General features: G+C 33.4%; 1 protein-coding gene across 1 annotated transcript; it reads left to right on the top strand.

Annotated features, from left to right (window-relative positions):
- Positions 1-6,453: 6,453 nt before the first annotated feature.
- Positions 6,454-9,852, top strand: LOC130811279 (protein NETWORKED 2A-like). The gene is made up of 2 exons (XM_057677509.1): positions 6,454-6,745; positions 6,879-9,852. Exon 2 carries the CDS (start codon positions 6,881-6,883, stop codon positions 9,641-9,643), a length of 2,763 nt encoding a protein of 920 aa, XP_057533492.1. The 5' UTR covers positions 6,454-6,745; positions 6,879-6,880; the 3' UTR covers positions 9,644-9,852.
- The last annotated feature ends 8,031 nt before the right edge of the window (positions 9,853-17,883 follow it).

Raw genomic sequence — 17,883 nt, 5'->3', positions numbered from 1 at the left:
AAGAGTGACTCGAACAAGTTACTCCGGGGGACGCGTAGAACTCCGCGGGGCGCGGAGTTGACTCTGCCTCAGGTCCGCGGGGCGCGGAGTTGCTTCTGATCTCACTCTGCGGCTCGCGTAATGGCGGTTTCTTGGCACGTTTTTGGCCGGTTACTCTTAGTATTTGACGATTTTTTGTATTTTCTTAACCTAATTCCTTTTTATTATGAGGTATACTATATAAAGGCCTCATGTAATTAGAATTACGAAGTAGATGCAACGCAAAACACAAAGTGAGGAAAACTAAGAGAAAAACTAATTCATCTTGTAATCTCTCGGTTTATAGTGAAAAGTTTATTCTCGGTGCTGGTGGATGTAGCTATCACGTTGATAGTGAACCACGTTAATTTATCGGTGTGATTTTCTTTATTGTTTGTTTGAATCTTTATTGTTTCATTATTGTTTTTCGATCTTTGCTTCCGCTGTCGCACAACAATTGGCATCAAGAGCTTAGGTTTAATCCTAGGAAGAGTTTTTGAAGGAAACAATGGTAGGAGATTCTACAATAAGGATTGAGAAATTTAATGGGAAGAATAGCTTTGGGCTATGGCAGATTAAGATGAAGGCGTTATTAAAGCAGTTGCAGATTTGGCGTCCGTTGATCCCAAAGAGTGCGGCGTCTACGTCGGGATCTGGAAACGGATGGACTGATGAACAGTTAGTAAAGATGGAAGAGAAGACTCATTCTACCATCTTACTAAGTCTTGATGATCATATCATCACGGAGGTTGCTGATCAGGAGACGGCCGCAAAATTATGGTTAAAATTGGAGTCACTATACATGACAAAATCTTTAACCAACAAATTACTACTGAAACAACGGTTGTTTAGCCTCAGGATGCAGTCAGGTACGCCATTAAGGGATCATCTAGAAAATCTTAATTCTATTTTACTAGATTTGCGTAATTTAGAAGTTAAGATAGATGATGAGGATACAGCTTTAATATTGCTTGTTTCTCTACCGAATAGTTATGAGAACTTTGTGGAGTCTTTTGTGGTTGGCAAAGACTCGTTGACCCTAGAAGAGGTGAAGGCAGCACTTTATACTAGGGAGTTGCGTCAAAAGGCGACAGGTGATAATGAGAATTATGGTAGTGGGTTAGTTGTTAGGTCGGGTAGAAATTCTAAAAAGAATAAGGGGTCTAACAATAGTATCGGTGCTAGGTCGAATACTTGTAATAGTAGAGATGGGTCTAGCAACACTAAGACCATAATATGTTATCACTGTCGGGAACCAGGACATTTTAGGTCTAAATGTCCAGAATTAAAGAATAAATCTCATGCAACAGTAGTTGAAAGTAAACAGAACAAGAGTTGTGATTCGGAGGAAGATTTAGCATTGATTAGTTGTGTTGAATCTAGTGATTTGGTTGATAGCTGGATTCTTGATTCTGGTAGTTCGTTCCATATGAGTCCTCGTCGGGATTGGTTTGATACTTATGAGTCTTGTTTTGGGGCCTCAGTTACGATTGCTAACGGTACTCCATGTGAAGTAGTAGGTATTGGTTCCATGAGACTTCGGACTAGAGATGGGAGAAGGGTTACTTTGACTAAGGTGAGGCATGTTCCTGCATTGGAAAAGAACTTGATATCGCTTGGGACCTTAGATGATTTGGGGCTCAAGGGTGAGTTTGGCAATGGGAAAGTGAGTTTCTTTAAGGGTTTGGATTTGATACTTAAGGGTGTCAAGGTGAAATCCCTGTATGTCTTTCAGGGTATTACGCTGCCTAGTTCTGCAGTTAGTGCTTCTACTTGTCACCAGGAGATGACGATTTATGATAGGCATGGTCATATGGGTGAAAGTAGAGGGCTGGAATTGTCCATTGAGAATCGTCTTACATGTGTCAAGGATGCCTACCTTGAGGAAGACAAGCATTGGGTGTTTGGGTTTAAACACGGGTGTGAGCTTAGCATTGAAGCTCATGATCACTTGTATGGTAAGATGGTTAGTTGGCTACATTTGGATAGTTCGCTTTATGAATTTGTTATGTTCTGTGTTTTAGGCATTTTGTGGCACCATACCTATGGGAAAACACCATTGCATAACGGTGTTACAGGAATAGCAAATTGGACCTTGTTAGGGGGAGTCTTATGCATGCTCTCTGATACTTGGTTGTTGAGTAGATACTGGATTAGTTTGTTCGATCGGGGTTTACACACGGGATTAGAGGTGCCCAGTATGTGTGTGGTGTGGCTCAGTAGGGTATCGTGCTATCTCATATTTGGAGTCTTGTTAGGGCTTTGGTGTGTTGTTGTGTATTTTGCAGCAGCCGGTTATGGTGATAGTGGTACCAAGTTTGAGGTGGAGTATGAGGTTAACTCCTCATCCATCTCTGTTCGACCCCAGATTGATGGTGTTGATGCTACCCCAGGTATCTCTCTGACTGTGATTTCTGGTGCTATCTTTATCTATGTGGATAGTTTAAAGGAGTCAGTACAGGGAACATTCCGCCGATCTAAAGGGTTTCAAGAAAAGCCTATATGTGTTATCGAGAAGTCTAATAGGTTGGCTGTAGGGAGTGTTGTTTTCGTTGCTATAAGTGTGGAAGGTTATGCATTGAACCTTGTGGGATTGGCAAGGTTGGTAGCCATTTTTGTGGAGTCACTTGGACCTCCAACTTATGAGCACATTGTAGAGTATAGTGAGCGGGCGCAGTGGCTTGCTATGACTTTATGTATGAGCAGAGTGTGGGAACTGTTGTATGGACTGGTAGTGTTACTTAGCTCAATTACATCACCTCATTTTGAGACTAAGTCGGTCTACATGTCTAGAGTAATGGTTCGGTGTTTGAAGTATGCGGTGATGTGTACTTGTTTTGCGCATGCCAGAAGTGTCATCTGCAGGTTTGTGACTCAACCTTGGTGGGGGCACTGGCAGGTAGAGATTTGTTCTCTCTACGGTTTGCTTGGATCAGCTGTTGTGTTTCTTATGTACGGGAATGATATTAAGTGCTTTGTTACATCGGTTGAAGCTTAGGTTGTGTTCGCTGAGTTTGGTTATGTCTTGATCTCGGTGATGGTTCTTTGTGATCAACCTTGTATGGCTTTTGTGTACTACGATTGTGTGTTTAGTGATCAGGTACTTGATGTTCGGGAGAAGCACAGTGTGGTCAGATTTCATTCGGAATGCACGTACATGAAGATAGAGGTAAAGAAGGTAGGATGGTCTGACAGTCCTAGTAGATTCTTTACTATGCTGGATTCATTAGCATAGGCCCTTAGGGGCGGTGTGAGGGAGCTCACAGGTGGAGGTGTGCACAACCTCAAGGTGGAGCTTGTCTCGTGTACTCGTGATGCAGGTGGAGCATTATGAGTGAACTTGTGATGCTAGTTGAGCGTTATGAGTTGTTATACTTGGAAACGAGTATGTGATGGGTCTTAGTTGAAGACTTATCGGGATGGGTCTTGGTTGGAGACTTGTCAGGATGTATGGCTTATGCTTGAGCTTTGCATCGAGTTTTGGCTTGAGAATGGTTTTGCTTCACTATGGTTTGATGAGGTAGTGGTTGACTACATGTTCTCGTCAAGGTGGAGATTGTTGAAAAAGAGTGACTCGAACAAGTTACTCCGCGGGACGCGTAGAACTCCGCGGGGCGCGGAGTTGCTTCTGATCTCACTCTGCGGCTCGCGTAATGGCGGTTTCTTGGCACATTTTTGGCCGGTTACTCTTAGTATTTGACGGTTTTTTGTATTTTCTTAACCTAATTCCTTTTGATTATGAGGTATACTATATAAAGGCCTCATGTAATTAGAATTACGAAGTAGATGCAACGCAAAATGAGGAAAACTAAGAGAGAAAAAGCTTGGAGAGCCATTGGTGTGGTTTCTCGTGTTCATCTTGTAATCTCCCGGTTTATAGTGAAAAGTTTATTCTCGGTGCCGGTGGATGTAGCTATCACGTTGATAGTGAACCACGTTAATTTCTCGGTGTGATTTTCTTTATTGTTTGTTTGAATCTTTATTGTTTCATTATTGTTTTTCGATCTTTGCTTCCGCTGTCGCACAACAAATACAATGTTGTTGTAATTGTTTTGCTAATCTGTAATAATGTTTGTCTCTAATTGACCTATCAGTACAACATGTGATCGATCTTTCTTTGATACAACATTCATATGAAATTTCTTTACACTTTTTTATTCAAATTTCTTTTGAATCTTTTTCAAAGCTGCTATTGAAAGACTCAAAAGCGTCTTTAAGCGTCAACCATTTTCTTCATTCTTTTGCCATTATTGAAGATATTGTTCTTCACAATATAAGCAGCAGGCTTACACTCGATGATTTCACGCGAGTAATCTATGTTTTTGTAGTCATCATTTTGATCAAAGTAGTCAAAATCATCTTCTCTACTATAATAATCCATTATAATCATCTTTTCTTTACCTTTTTCGTTTTTATCAGTAGTTTTATACTTAGTCTTATCCAGATTATGATCAGAAAATATTTTTTAATGGTTTTTTTTATGGTCGTTACACCATTGACAAACTCGGATCAGCAGACTTACGGTTGATGATTTTAAGTCAGTAAGCCTGCTAATTCTGAGTTTGTGAATGGTGTGGCGATTGTGAACAAACCATTAACAATATCTTTTTATCATAATTTAAATAAGACTATGAATAAAACTGCTGATATAAAAGGAGAAGGTAAAGAAAAAATAATTATAATAGATTATTCTTGGGTTAGTTAAAATCTCAAATTAGCCATGAAACATCAGTGATCCTACTTATCAACACAATGAAAATAAAAATAGTTGTTTTTTTTCTATTTATACAAGATAAATTTGCCAAAATAAAGCACTTTTACAGCAATTTATACCAGAAATTTTCTGTTAAAAGATCATTATAAAGACGAGAAAAAGGGGGCTAAAATTTGTGCCAATCATAATCCTGTGGCAATTGCAAAAGTGAGTTCCTAAAAATAAGGTGACGATCTAGAATCATGTAAAATAAACAAAAGCAAAAAAATTTGTGCATTTCTTTCCTTTATGTGTTAGAAATATAATTTTTAATTTCTATGAAATACCAAAAAAAATAAAAAAATTGTCTATGTTAATATTATGTGAAAAGGAATTATGTATTATTGATCATCAATATTTGCATGAAGAATAATTATAGGATTTTGATTGATTCGTACAAATATTAGACTATTTATATATAAGAAATTAAGGTGGGAAAAATGCTGCATAGAGCAGCAACAAGTGCATATTCATGGTGGTGGGCAAGCCATATCAGAACCAAACAATCAAAATGGCTCGAGCAGAACCTCCAAGGTTTGCTTCTTTTTATATACTTCTCCGTTTTTCGAAATTTTAGATTATTTGACATTCTTGAGGAATATTTGATCTAATTGTCAGATAAATAAGTAATATACCATCTTTCATTTCAATAATTTGATTTGGTGGTAAAAATTAATTAAGCATGTGTTTTGACGGAGTATTGGAGAATTGGTAAGAAGAATAAATGGTTGAAACTTGGAAGAGGAAGACCGAAGATAATCTAGACAGCAGGAAATAAAATGGAACACCAAAATGAATGTAAAAAGAGAATCCATATATTATGGAATGTGAACAATATATCGGTTCCGTTGAAAGTTAGAGTTATGACTCAAAAAGTCTTTTCTTTGTGTTCCACATTGAACATGACTACATGAGGAAGGTGAAAGATCATGTTTATATTCTTCACGTTTTCATATATTGTTAATGTTGGTGTTAAGAGGAGTTTTATGGAGATTCTTGAGAACGGGTTGGGACCATATGTGGTCACCCATCTGGCCTAGGCTTGGGGAATAGAGTGGAGTTGATATGAGTCAGGTATGGATATGAATTTGTTGAGTAATAGATGAATATGGGTATGAAAATTCTTATATATCATGGAGAAGTGAGTAGGTGATGGGTATAAGATCTTACCTACCTCAGATTCACCAGACTTGCCCCATAACCACTCAACACCCCTCATATCTATGATGAGCAACTTTATATTAATTTTGTATATTTCAATAAAAACTATTGTAAGGATATTAATTTTATCTTATTACATTGGATAATTTAAATAAATCAGATTTACAATTAAATTTGTAAGGAATTGCGATAGTATGTAACACATATAACGTGAACATCGAGCGAATGTGAGCTACGTATAAGGTGGGAATATCTAGTTGGCCATAGTAGGTGCAGATAAGTTTGAATGCATCCCCAGGTGGATCGACATGAATATGAAAATTTTACCCACTATGAATGACGGGTAGACGATGGTATGAAAATTTTAAGCGGGTATGTGGTAATGGGTATGGGTATGGGTATGGGTATGAGTATGGGTATAGGAGAGGGCAATACCACATTTCTACCTAGACTTAGTAAACGGTTGTAACCCTAGACCCACTCTTGGTTAACAGAGTAAGAACCATTCTTCTGCCATCAGTTACAACCGTCCACTGGTTTCATTCCTCTATTAGAGGCCTCAAGTTCTCCAAAACAGATCTCTCTCTCCCTCTCTCTCTCAATATTCCTCTTATGTTTCTGTTCTTTCTCTTTGTTTTACCTGGATTCTGTGCGTTAATCTCCAAGTGTCAAATACTTATGGTGGTATTCGACATTATTGTGTTAAACCTTAGGAACAAATCGACCGATAACCACCGGTGTCAGGTAGTTATTTGATTTCAGATCAACGGTCACCATAGCACAGTGATGAGTCTGTCCTTCTCAAATAAAGAGGTTGTTGTAGGGATTAAGGCTCTGACATATTATTGATTCATTAGTTATTAGTTATTTAATATTTGTAATTCGCAAAACATTATCGAATAATTTGATGTCATTATGGATACAGTAATTTGTCTCTCAATTTCAGATATGGAAGAAAAGGTAAAGTTCATGTTGAGGATCATAGAGCAAGAAGGAGACTCATTTGCAAAAAGGGCAGAAATGTATTACAAGAGAAGGCCAGAGTTAATTACCTCAGTAGAAGAATCCTACAGAGCATATAGAGCTTTAGCAGAGAGGTTTGATCACTTGTCTAAGGATCTACAATCTGCCAACAGAACAATTGCTACTGTTTTCCCAGAACAAGTTCAATTATCTCTTGATCAAAGTGATGATGAAGACAACTTTTCGGCCTCTAGCTCGGCTCCTTCACCCGATCGCTTATCAAACAGAGGTTCATCACCTCTCAATAAAAATTTTCCGAAAGCTCCGAAACTTCCTGCACCTAGGACATCAAATGTGAAAGCACAGACAATGTTAGCCTCAAAGAGAGATCAACTAAGGAGAAATCTCACTACATATGGAACTGTACAAACTCCAAATTCAGGGCTAAGCAAAGATGAAGCAATGAAACAAATCGATAACTACGAAAAAGAGATTTTAAGCATGCAAACAGAGAAGGAGTTCATGAAGAGCGCATATGAGAATGCACTAGCAAAGTTCTTAGAGCTTGAAAGCAAGATCACCGAATCACAAACCAAAGTCTGTTCTTTGCAGGATGAGTTTGGGGTTGGTGCAGTTATTGAGGATCACGAAGCGCGTAGTTTAATGGCAGGGTCTGCCCTAAGTTCATGTGCCGAGGCTTTAGCCAAGTTACAAGAGGAACAAACTAGGTCGATGACCGAGGTGAAAGCAGAGTATGAGAGAATCAAAGAAGCCCATGAAAAGATTGAGGCTCTGAAGAAATTTAGTGGGCTAACAGAAGAAATATCTAAAGAAGGTTCAGTTATGGAATCAAGTTTTAAAGAAATACTTACTAGTATTGAGATGGATAAGGGAGCAGAGAATGCGGATGAATTGAGGGAGAAAATAAAAGAGGAATTGAAAATAAATTCAAGCTCGGTTTTCACTGAGCCGGAGATGGCTGAGAAGATTGATGATCTAGTAGAGAAAGTAGTTAGACTGGAGACTACAGTTTGTTCGCAAAATTCTCTTGTGAAGAGGTTGAGACAAGAGATAGATGGACTATTAGGGCATATCAAGATCTTGGAAGAACAAAAACAAAAGCTACTAGAAGATTCAGCTATGAAAAAAAGTTTGAGAGAACTTGAAGAGGAGCTTATCAAAGTCAAAAGGCTAAATAAAGAATTTTTCGAAAAAAAGAACAGCATTGATGTCGAAATCACAGGGGCTAGTTGCAAAGTAGACCACCTCCAGGAAAAACTGATTGATGTTAAGCCTTATGAAAGGCTTGAGGACTCAACCAAAGAAGATAAAGCTGACCAAGAAGTGGCGGAAGCAGCACAGAATGAGGAGAACAAAGTAAAATATTCAGAAAAGGAGAATTATGGAAGTGATTTTGAGCAACAAAGTGAGGTGAAAGAGGTGGAAGGAAGGGAAGAGGAAGAGGAGAAGCAAGACATGTCAAGAACAGCCGAAAGTAACATTGAAAGCGACTTACAACTAGGCGATGAAGAAGGCATTAATTGGAGGAAACTCTACATGAACAATATGGAGGAAAGAGAGAGAATTTTGGTAGAGGAATACACTATAATCCTTAGGGATTACAAAGACATGAAGATGAACCTTAGTGACAAGGAGAAAAAGTATAGGGATGATATTTTTGAATTGGCAAATCATGTAAGGGAATTAAGGAACACAAGTGCTGCTAAGGATGAGGAAATTCAAATGCTAAGGCAAAAGCTTAGCTCTGTTCAAGGAAATGGAGGTGGAAAGGTGGATTCACCATTGGAAGAAAACAATGTGGAAGATAAGATTGACAACAAGGAGATCGTCAGTTTGGGTTCAGGTTCTCAGAGCAGTGATCTAGATAGAAAGCCTCTTTTCCAACATTTGTATGATCGAGATGTTGTAATAAAACTAACTGAAGAAGATGAAAATGACAATGAGAAAGCAGCTTCGAGTAGTGAAGGCAGTGCAAGAAGGGTTAAGATAAACACTATCGCGAAAACTAGGCCAGTTTCAAGAACTGAAGGAAGATACCGTGCAGAGCTTGATAATTTACTTGAGGCAAACCTTGATTTTTGGTTAAGGTTTAGCACAGCATTTCACCAGATTCAAAAGTTTCAAACGTCGATCAAAGACCTGCAAGCAGAGCTAGGAAAGTTAAAGCAGCAATCTCAGATGAAAGGAGGAAACGTAGAAATGCAACAAAATCAAGTAAAATCAGATACGAGACCTTTATACAAGCATTTGAGAGAAATAGAAACTGAACTTATCCTATGGCTAGAACATAGTGCAGTATTTCAAGACGAATTAAGAAGTAGATTCACTTCATTGAATAACATCAAAGATGAGATCACAAAAATATATAGCAACAAAACCATAGAACAGAGTGAGTTAAGTGATTACCAAGCAGCCAAGTTCCAGGGAGAGATTCTTAACATGAAGCACGAGAACAGCAAAGTTGCCGAGGAACTCCAAGCCGGTGTTAGCCGTGTTAAGGCACTTAAGATTGAAATAGGGAAGGCACTCATAAAGTTGGACAAAGAGTTCAGTTTTTCTGAATCAAAAAGAAGTGTGAAGAACCCTTTGATGAAGCCTAGAATTCCTCTACACACTTTTTTATTTGGAATGAAGCTCAAAAGGCACAAGAGGCAACCATCACAAACAATATTATCTTGTGTCACTCCTGCATTGTCTAAGGATCATCATAGTCCGTTGCCAGATTAGCCACATTTTTTTCTCTTTGTGATTTTGAATTTGTTCTTCTATTATTTTATGGACGATGAGTCTTACATCTTTAGAAATTCTTACCATGTAATGTGATTGTGCTTAAGTTATTCTCGCTAGCACTAACAAGTTAAGAAGATACTAAAGGATGAGAAAGCTCAGTTGAAATACGTTCATTCTTCCACGAACACCATTGTATATGAAGCAGCCTGCGTAAGCTACTGCACTAACAAACCAATGGAGAGAAAGTTAAAATAAGAACAAAAATACATGGCCAGATACATCATTTCATTAATACAAGTGTGCCTATTTTATAACATAGCCAAACATATGTCTAAAAGTAATGTTCATACAGAAGCTTGTGTTAATACTGGGCTACTGGCAGAACATTAATTTTCGTAAAAAGTTTTCTACTTCAAAAAACACAATTTTAAAATTCAACGAATTCCCAGTATCAGTTTCTAAAGTCTATTGATTTTTTTTCATAATCAATTCCCCAATCAGCTCCAAAAATGAAAATAAAGAGGTAAAATACACATAAAAACAAAATTCTCTTTTAAAAGCGGGTCAATGGGTACCCGCTAAGATTAATTTTTGGCCCATAACTCGACTCGGTTAAAGCGGGTCGGGTACCCAACACGTAGTTTATAAATTTTTAAAAAATTTGACCCGCCATTTATAATGCGGGTCAACGGGTTGGGTCAAACGGGTCGAGTTTTTTTTAACGGCCCTGGATTTCACCCATTGGTTCCTAATTTCCTATGGTTATACCAACTTTGGATTCATCCAAGAATACCAATACAGCGGATATGAAGAAAACGAAACAAACGAACAATCATAGATTATTTATATTTACTCTAGTAACAGGGTCAAAAGGGCAACCACCCAAGGCCTAATGTTAAAAAGCAGTAAAAATGTATTTTACCTTCTCTCCTTTCCTTATTACTAGTTTTTATTTTATTTATAAACAGCTAATTTATCTTTTCCGTGCAGCTACTTTGCATTATCTTTCTCGAGGCTAGGGATTACTTTGGCGGCGCTCTTCTTTATGGGTATGAGTTGCCGACGTCCTTCCCTCCCCAGATCCTGTCCATAGTTTTTCTATAAGCGGGATACACCGAGTAGGATGATGATGATGATGATTAAGAACAATGTGAGTAGACATTTAAGATATTGAAAATAGGCATTAAGAATACGGTAAGTAGATATTAATCTTTAATAGGTTGGAATTAAGATAGGTCTCTCAAGAGACTAGTTGTCGTAAAAAAGATTGAAATATGTATAAAGACGGCCCCAAAGCCCCAAAGAATTAATCGTAATTGCACTTTTTTTGCTGTGCATTACACTTTAATAATAATAATAATTGTATGTTTAAACTTTCAAGAAAAATAACCTTTAATCAGTTCATTTTCATTGTTCTTATTTTATTTTCTTTTCATTATTCATTATTAACCTGCTTAAATGGTTTACCATCTTCTACTTTACCCTTTTATTCAGCACTTTTCTAATTCAGAGTTTGATTTGATTGAGGTTCTTAAGTTGTAGCCATTGTAGGTTCAAGTGTAAAAAGCACTGAAGAGATACTTGGTATGAGAAAATATTCATGGTTGAAGACTTCAAGTTCAGAAACAGCAGTAGAACACACGTTTAGAAACTACAGTAGGAAATCCGATTATTACAATTTACAAACTACAAAAAAATTGATTCTATTATATTCGTTACTATTTATAAGGATTAAGAAAATCATAAGGTGCATAATCTAAACAAATAGTAAAGATTTAGAAAATGGGTGTATCCTGGAACATAGAAAGCTAATCAATTTTTTTCATTAAGTTTTTGTTTATTTTAAATGTTTTAAATGTTTTTTTTTTGTTTATTTTTCTTCATTATTTTTTTGTTTTACTTATTCTGTTAATTAGTGTTTTATTATTTTGTTCCAGGATAATTTAATTTAATTTAGTTTAGTTTTAGCATGTTTTAATATTGTTTTGATTAGTCTATCTTTTTATTTTGTTGGTTATTTTATATTTAATTATTATCTTAATGTTGTCTAAAAAAATGTATTTTGACATGATAAAGAAATTTATCATTACGAATTTTAATCAAATTACTTTGATAAAATATTTTTTCAAAATAGTATTCTCTTTTATTCGGCCCAACTGTTCCATTTGACTTTTCACACTTGCCGAGATAATATTTTAACCCTTAAAATCTCAAATTATTCTTAATTAAAAATTAAAAAAAGTTTATATATAATACTTGTATTGAGACGAATCAAACAAGATTACACATGACTATGTTTTAACTTATAGATTAAGAATAAAATACAAATTAAAAATAATAATTAAATAGTACAAAAAAAAGGACAATTAGACTGAATAGGAGGTAATATAATTTTAGGGGCCCCAACTTGAAAATTTGAAATGAATAAGATAAATTATCAACAAAATGAACGAAATAAAATAAGTTTCAACTTATTTCCAAAAATAAGTGACATTCCCAAACCTGTAGTTTGGGGCTTTGCAATTAGTAAAAAAAACAAACTAGTTGTTCCCAGTTAATAACTGGGAACAACTTTGACTTTTTTTTGACCTGTGCGTATTTGTGGAGCATGTTGTTCACAGTTACTAACTGCGAACAAGTCAAAAAAAAGTCAAAGTTGTTCGTAGTTAGTAACTGGGAACAGCTAGTTTGTTTATTTTTTTTGACCTGTTCGCAGTTACGAACTGCGAACAGCTCTAAACCACAAGTTTAAAAATTTCACGCTTACTTTTGGAAATAAGTTAAAACTTATTTTATTTCATTTATTTTGTTGTTAATTTGTCTTAATCATTTCAAATTTTCCCGTAACTTAATATTTTACCTGGGGCCCTCAAAATATCAGGACCAGGACCGGGCCTGTCTATTAATACCAAGATTTTTTTGGAACATTTAAAAAATTAGGATCCCAAAATCAAGCACGCAAAAATAGTATAAGAAATTTTGGTGCATACAAAAAATTAAGGAAAAATTAAGAATAATAATACAATATTTTATTTATTTTCCTATAATAATATAATTTTTGATTAACCATAAATAATACCAATTTAAATGTATTCCCCGAAAATATTCCTAATATGTTTAAAAATCAAACTGACACAATAAAGAAGAGAAATTAAGAAAGTAAATCAAAAAAATTACCAGAGGTTGATCATCAGCACTTCAGCAGCAACATTCTCAATGAAGGGTTACGCCAAATGACGCCATAGTTAGAAAGTAATAAAGTCAAAGATATAAATAATAATAATAATAATAATAATAATAATAATAATAATAATAATAATAATATTGAGTTTTTGAAGGAAAATTTTTTTTTAATGACATAAAAAGCAATATTTAAGTGATAATATCGACAATGTTTTGTTTTGCTAATAGTTATATAGAATAGATTAAGTAAATCAATCATCAACTCAAAAAAATACAAAAATTAATCATATCATCATATCAAATCTTATTATATCATATAATCATATCACATCATAATTCAATATTATAAATATGTCAAAAAATTAAAAGTGTCATCCTCTAAGAAGGCATGACAAATAAAAAAATATTATTGGATGGAAAGTGACTACATGGCATATTGATTTATTTAGTAATAGTATTATTAAAAATGGTAAATGAATGAATTGAAACATATAACAATAACTGAGGAAATAAATTATATAGTAAACATTTTGACTTAATTTTTTGTGTTAGGATGGTAAATAAGATTAAAAGATTATGTACACAGATTTTTCGCGAATTTTAGATTTGTTTTTTTTTTTTCGAATCACAACATCGAAAGTATTAAAGTTTACATCATTCAAGCCAAACTATTGACCAACCCATATGACCTTTGACCAACCTAAATAACCGTTGACCTTTAGTAATTATCTTTGACTTTTGTTGAACACTTCTAATCACTTTTGACTTTCCTAATTATCAAATGTACCCTTGTGTTTTAGCACTTTGACATCGTTTTTAACCATCATAAAGATATTCTTTTAACAAAGGACATCGCGATTACCCTTATGGGATAACTTTTTTCGGAAATCCGGTCGAAACAAGTACTTATTCGCCTATTTCCCGATACGTAAAGCGAAAAAGATATTTAACGTCATTTTTACCTATCATAAAAATATTTTTTCAAAAAAAGGACGTCGCGATTACCCTTATGGGATATCTCTTTCAAAAATTCGGTAAAAACATGTACTTATTGGCTTATTTTCCGACATGTAATCCAAAAAAGATATTGAACATCATTTTTACTCTTCATAATGATATTTTTTCAAAAAACGGACATTGAGATTATCCTTATGGGGTAACTCTTTCGAATATACGTACTTATTTCGACCAAATTTTCGAAAAAGTTACCCTATAAGAGTAATTGCGACTTCCGTTTTTTGAAAAATCGTCATTATGATGGGTAAAAATGACGTTAAATATCTTTTTCGGTTTACGTGTCAAGAAATAGGCGAATAAGTACTTATTTCGACCGGATTTCCGAAAAAGTTACCCCAAAAGGATAATTAGTAATGTTCAACGGTTATTTAAACTGGTCAAAGGTCATATGGGTTGGTCAACGATCAATTGGCTTGAATGGTATACACTTTGATACTTTCGAGGCTGTAATTCACAAAAAAAAAAAAAACATCAAAGCTATAATTTGCAAAAGCCCTAAACTTAAAGGCAGTAATTCGCAATTAATTCTAAATTTATATTATTAATTAGTATATAATACAAAATTAGTAAATTAAGTAATAAAAATGACAATTTGAATTAATAAAATGAAATCAATCACCAACTCAAAAAATACGAAAATTAATCAAAAATTAATTCATTCATGTTTGAGTTTATAATTGATTTGATATAATAATTAAGGAAGTTGAGATATGTATTTTATTTTTAAAAGTTAATTAATAATTTAAAATAAAAAATGTGAACAACATTCATGATATCAACTTACTTAATATCAATAATTAGATGATTAAAATTATTTTTTTGATATCTAAATTGTTAGTGTAATTATGACATATGTTATTTTAGCATATTGAAGATATATATTAGTAATCAGATAATTTAAATTCAATACCATTTAGTAGTAATTAAAAAATTAGATTAGTATCTTATAATTTTATTGATTTATAATTATAATTGAGATATATAAAACAAACATTGATTAAATTTTTTTAGAATGATTTTATATTGAGATTGATGCATAGGGTATTGATCTTTTTATATTAAGATTTTGACTAACAAAGATAAATTAAAATCAGTGATTGATACATATTAAAATAAAATAATAACGTATTAATATTTTTACATATTACATCTAATTTTATACGGAATTAAATTTTAAAATAAGATTAATTTTTTGATGCTAAGTATAAATACTATCTATGTACTGTTTATCTCAAAACAAATACTATTTTCTTTTTTTTATTTGGTAAAATTAAAGTGAAAGAAATAAGTATATCAAAAACAATATCAATCGGGTAACTAAGAAATAAATTATTTTAACACATTATTTAGATAAATGAAAATGAACATTAAATCGAATTAGTTTTTATCAAAATGAATTTAAATGGAAAGTTCAAATGTATACTTTATTATGTGTTTAATTAATAACTATGTATAATCATCTAATTATTTTGCTTTGATAAAAATAACCTATTTATGTATTGTTTTTATCTTTTGAAATCAAATTGATTTGAACTAATATTGTTTTTATCTTTTGAAATCAGGCCAATTTGAAACCAATATTTTAAATCCAACCAATTACCAACCCAATAGTCATTAAAATCAATTTAACCCGAATTCGATCTGAAATTTAACAATCCAATCTCGTATGCGAGTACATCCACTGCGGAATTCTAGTAATTATTTAGTTGGCCTAATTGAGTAACTTGATGCATTGTTCGTGCACAATGCGAAATGCTCTCTATTCTCTACTGTTCTTCTCGTGTGGATATTCCATCTTAAAGAGATTGAAATTTTATTAATACTTTAGAAACTATGCAGAAAGTAGAGGTGTTTATTCGAGTCATCATATCGATTTCGGACGGGTATAATTCAGCTCGGTCGGATTTCGAATCGGTAAATTTTCGGTTGTATGCAACAACGGGTCATACTCGGGTCAGATCGGTTAGTTACGGGTCGGTTTAACAACGGTTGTTTGCATTATCGGGTTCAAACTGGTTTGTTATCGGTTGAAATTCGAGTTGCGTGTCAATCGAGCTCGGGTTGTCATCGGTCTAACATTAGTTCGGTTTTTTCGGGCACAAATCGGGTTCGAGCTTTATTTTTTGAGTAGTTATCGGTTACGGACAACTATTGATCGGGTCAATATCGAAATAAGTTAATAGTCGGTTTTTTAATTGATGTATGCAGTATGCTCATTCACTTACAAAAAATAATTACCGATTGTTTTATCTAATATGGCAGAACAATTTATTTCAATTAGTTTATATATATATATATATATATATATATATATATATATATATATATATATATATATATATATATATATATATATATATATATATATATATATATATATATATATATATATATATATATATATATATATATATATATATATATATATATATATATATATATATATATATATATATACATGAGACTATTATTTAACAATGCATCATGTTGCTACTTTTGATAATTGATTGAATATTAAAACTCGATAATCGAAACTCGATTTGTTTGAATGAATAAGAATAATCTAAACTATCTTATAGGCTATTACATACTTAGACAATAATGTTATTGAGTACTCTAAACTAATAGTCCCTCAAATTCTGAGTAATTTTCTTCTGTATGCAATCTTGAATATATATTAGTGTATGATTTTTGTATCTTTCTTATAAGAATGAATTACTTTCTTTTAATACTTTTTTTGTTTGTTTTTGTTCAAGATTGAAATATGTTACCACAAGCCAAGCAGCAGTACGTGAGAGATTTTGGTGCTCGTTGTCGACTTTTATGTTTCGTTTTGGAGAAAGTATTTAATGGTGGACATACTCACGTACATTTGATGGATAATACTTTTATGGTGGATATATAACTATATATAATTGATGATTGAATGTTAATTTTTGGGGTTAAAAACTTGATATTTGTATATTTACATTAGGTGGATGTATAAGTGATGGATATAAATTTTTGGGGTAAAAAACTTGATATTTGTATATTTATATTTGGTGGATGTATAAGTGATGGATGTAAATTTTTGGGGTTAAACACTTAATATTTGTATATTTAAATTTGGTGGATGTATAAGTGATGAATGCAAATTTTGGGGGCTTAAAGCTTGAAGAATTGGTGGATTACTAACATGAAACATATAATTATTAATTAGCAATAGAAAGCAAGATAAGTCTAGATTGAAGTGTTGAAGAAACATCTAAATTTTTGTGTTGTTCAACTTCAGTATGTTTCTAAGGTTTTTGTAATGTGCTTATTGGTTTATAATTGATATCAATATCATAGGGAATCTTATTTATTTATATATAATCTTGTTTACAATGTTTCAATATTAGAAATTAGTTTTCAAAATATTCAAAAACTCATAATTAGAAAACTGAAATTGGACCTAATTTGCTGAAATTAGGTGAAAAATTGATTTGGATTTATAACAGTTCGATTAACAATCGGTTCGGGTTTGTATCAGTTTGGGTTAAAAACAATTCGATTAATAATTGATTCGGGTTTGTATCAGTTCGGGTTAAAAACAGTTTGATCTTAATCGGTTTTAGTCATGTTGCATTCAGTTACGTGCCTAATTCAGGTCGGATTTGACTTGGGTCAATCACTGTTGAGTTCGGGTAACATTGGTTAACGTTTATATATCGGTCATAAAATTCGGTTGCAGTTCGAGTTTGATTGTGCCCTTTTCAGTTATCAAACGGTTCGAGTGCAATATCGGTTCGGAAAATTCCGTTTCGGTAAACCTAAAAAATTAATATTTTTTCGGGTCGGATAATTTTCGATTCCGGGTCAGATTTTCGGGTCAGGTTAGATTTGAATAGCTCTAGCAGAAAGTAAACGAGAACAAAAAAAATGGAGGGAGTATTTGCAAGCCAACCCTAATCTGCTTTTGAAGAATTGAAGAAAACAAATCTGAAACTCAAAATTGTTACAAGTTTAGGCTAATAAGTGTCAACAAATAATAATTAATTTTCCCAACTAAAATAATT

This window comes from Amaranthus tricolor, chromosome 4 (genome assembly GCF_026212465.1).
Source record: "Amaranthus tricolor cultivar Red isolate AtriRed21 chromosome 4, ASM2621246v1, whole genome shotgun sequence".
NCBI lineage: Eukaryota > Viridiplantae > Streptophyta > Magnoliopsida > Caryophyllales > Amaranthaceae > Amaranthus > Amaranthus tricolor.
The sequence above is the reverse complement of the archived record's forward strand: the minus strand, read 5'-3'. Positions and strand labels throughout refer to the sequence as shown.

What these genes read in the sequence shown, in the direction of transcription:
- LOC130811279 (XM_057677509.1), top strand. Translation starts at nt 6,881, where the DNA reads ATGGAAGAAAAGGTAAAGTTCATGTTGAGGATCATAGAGCAAGAAGGA.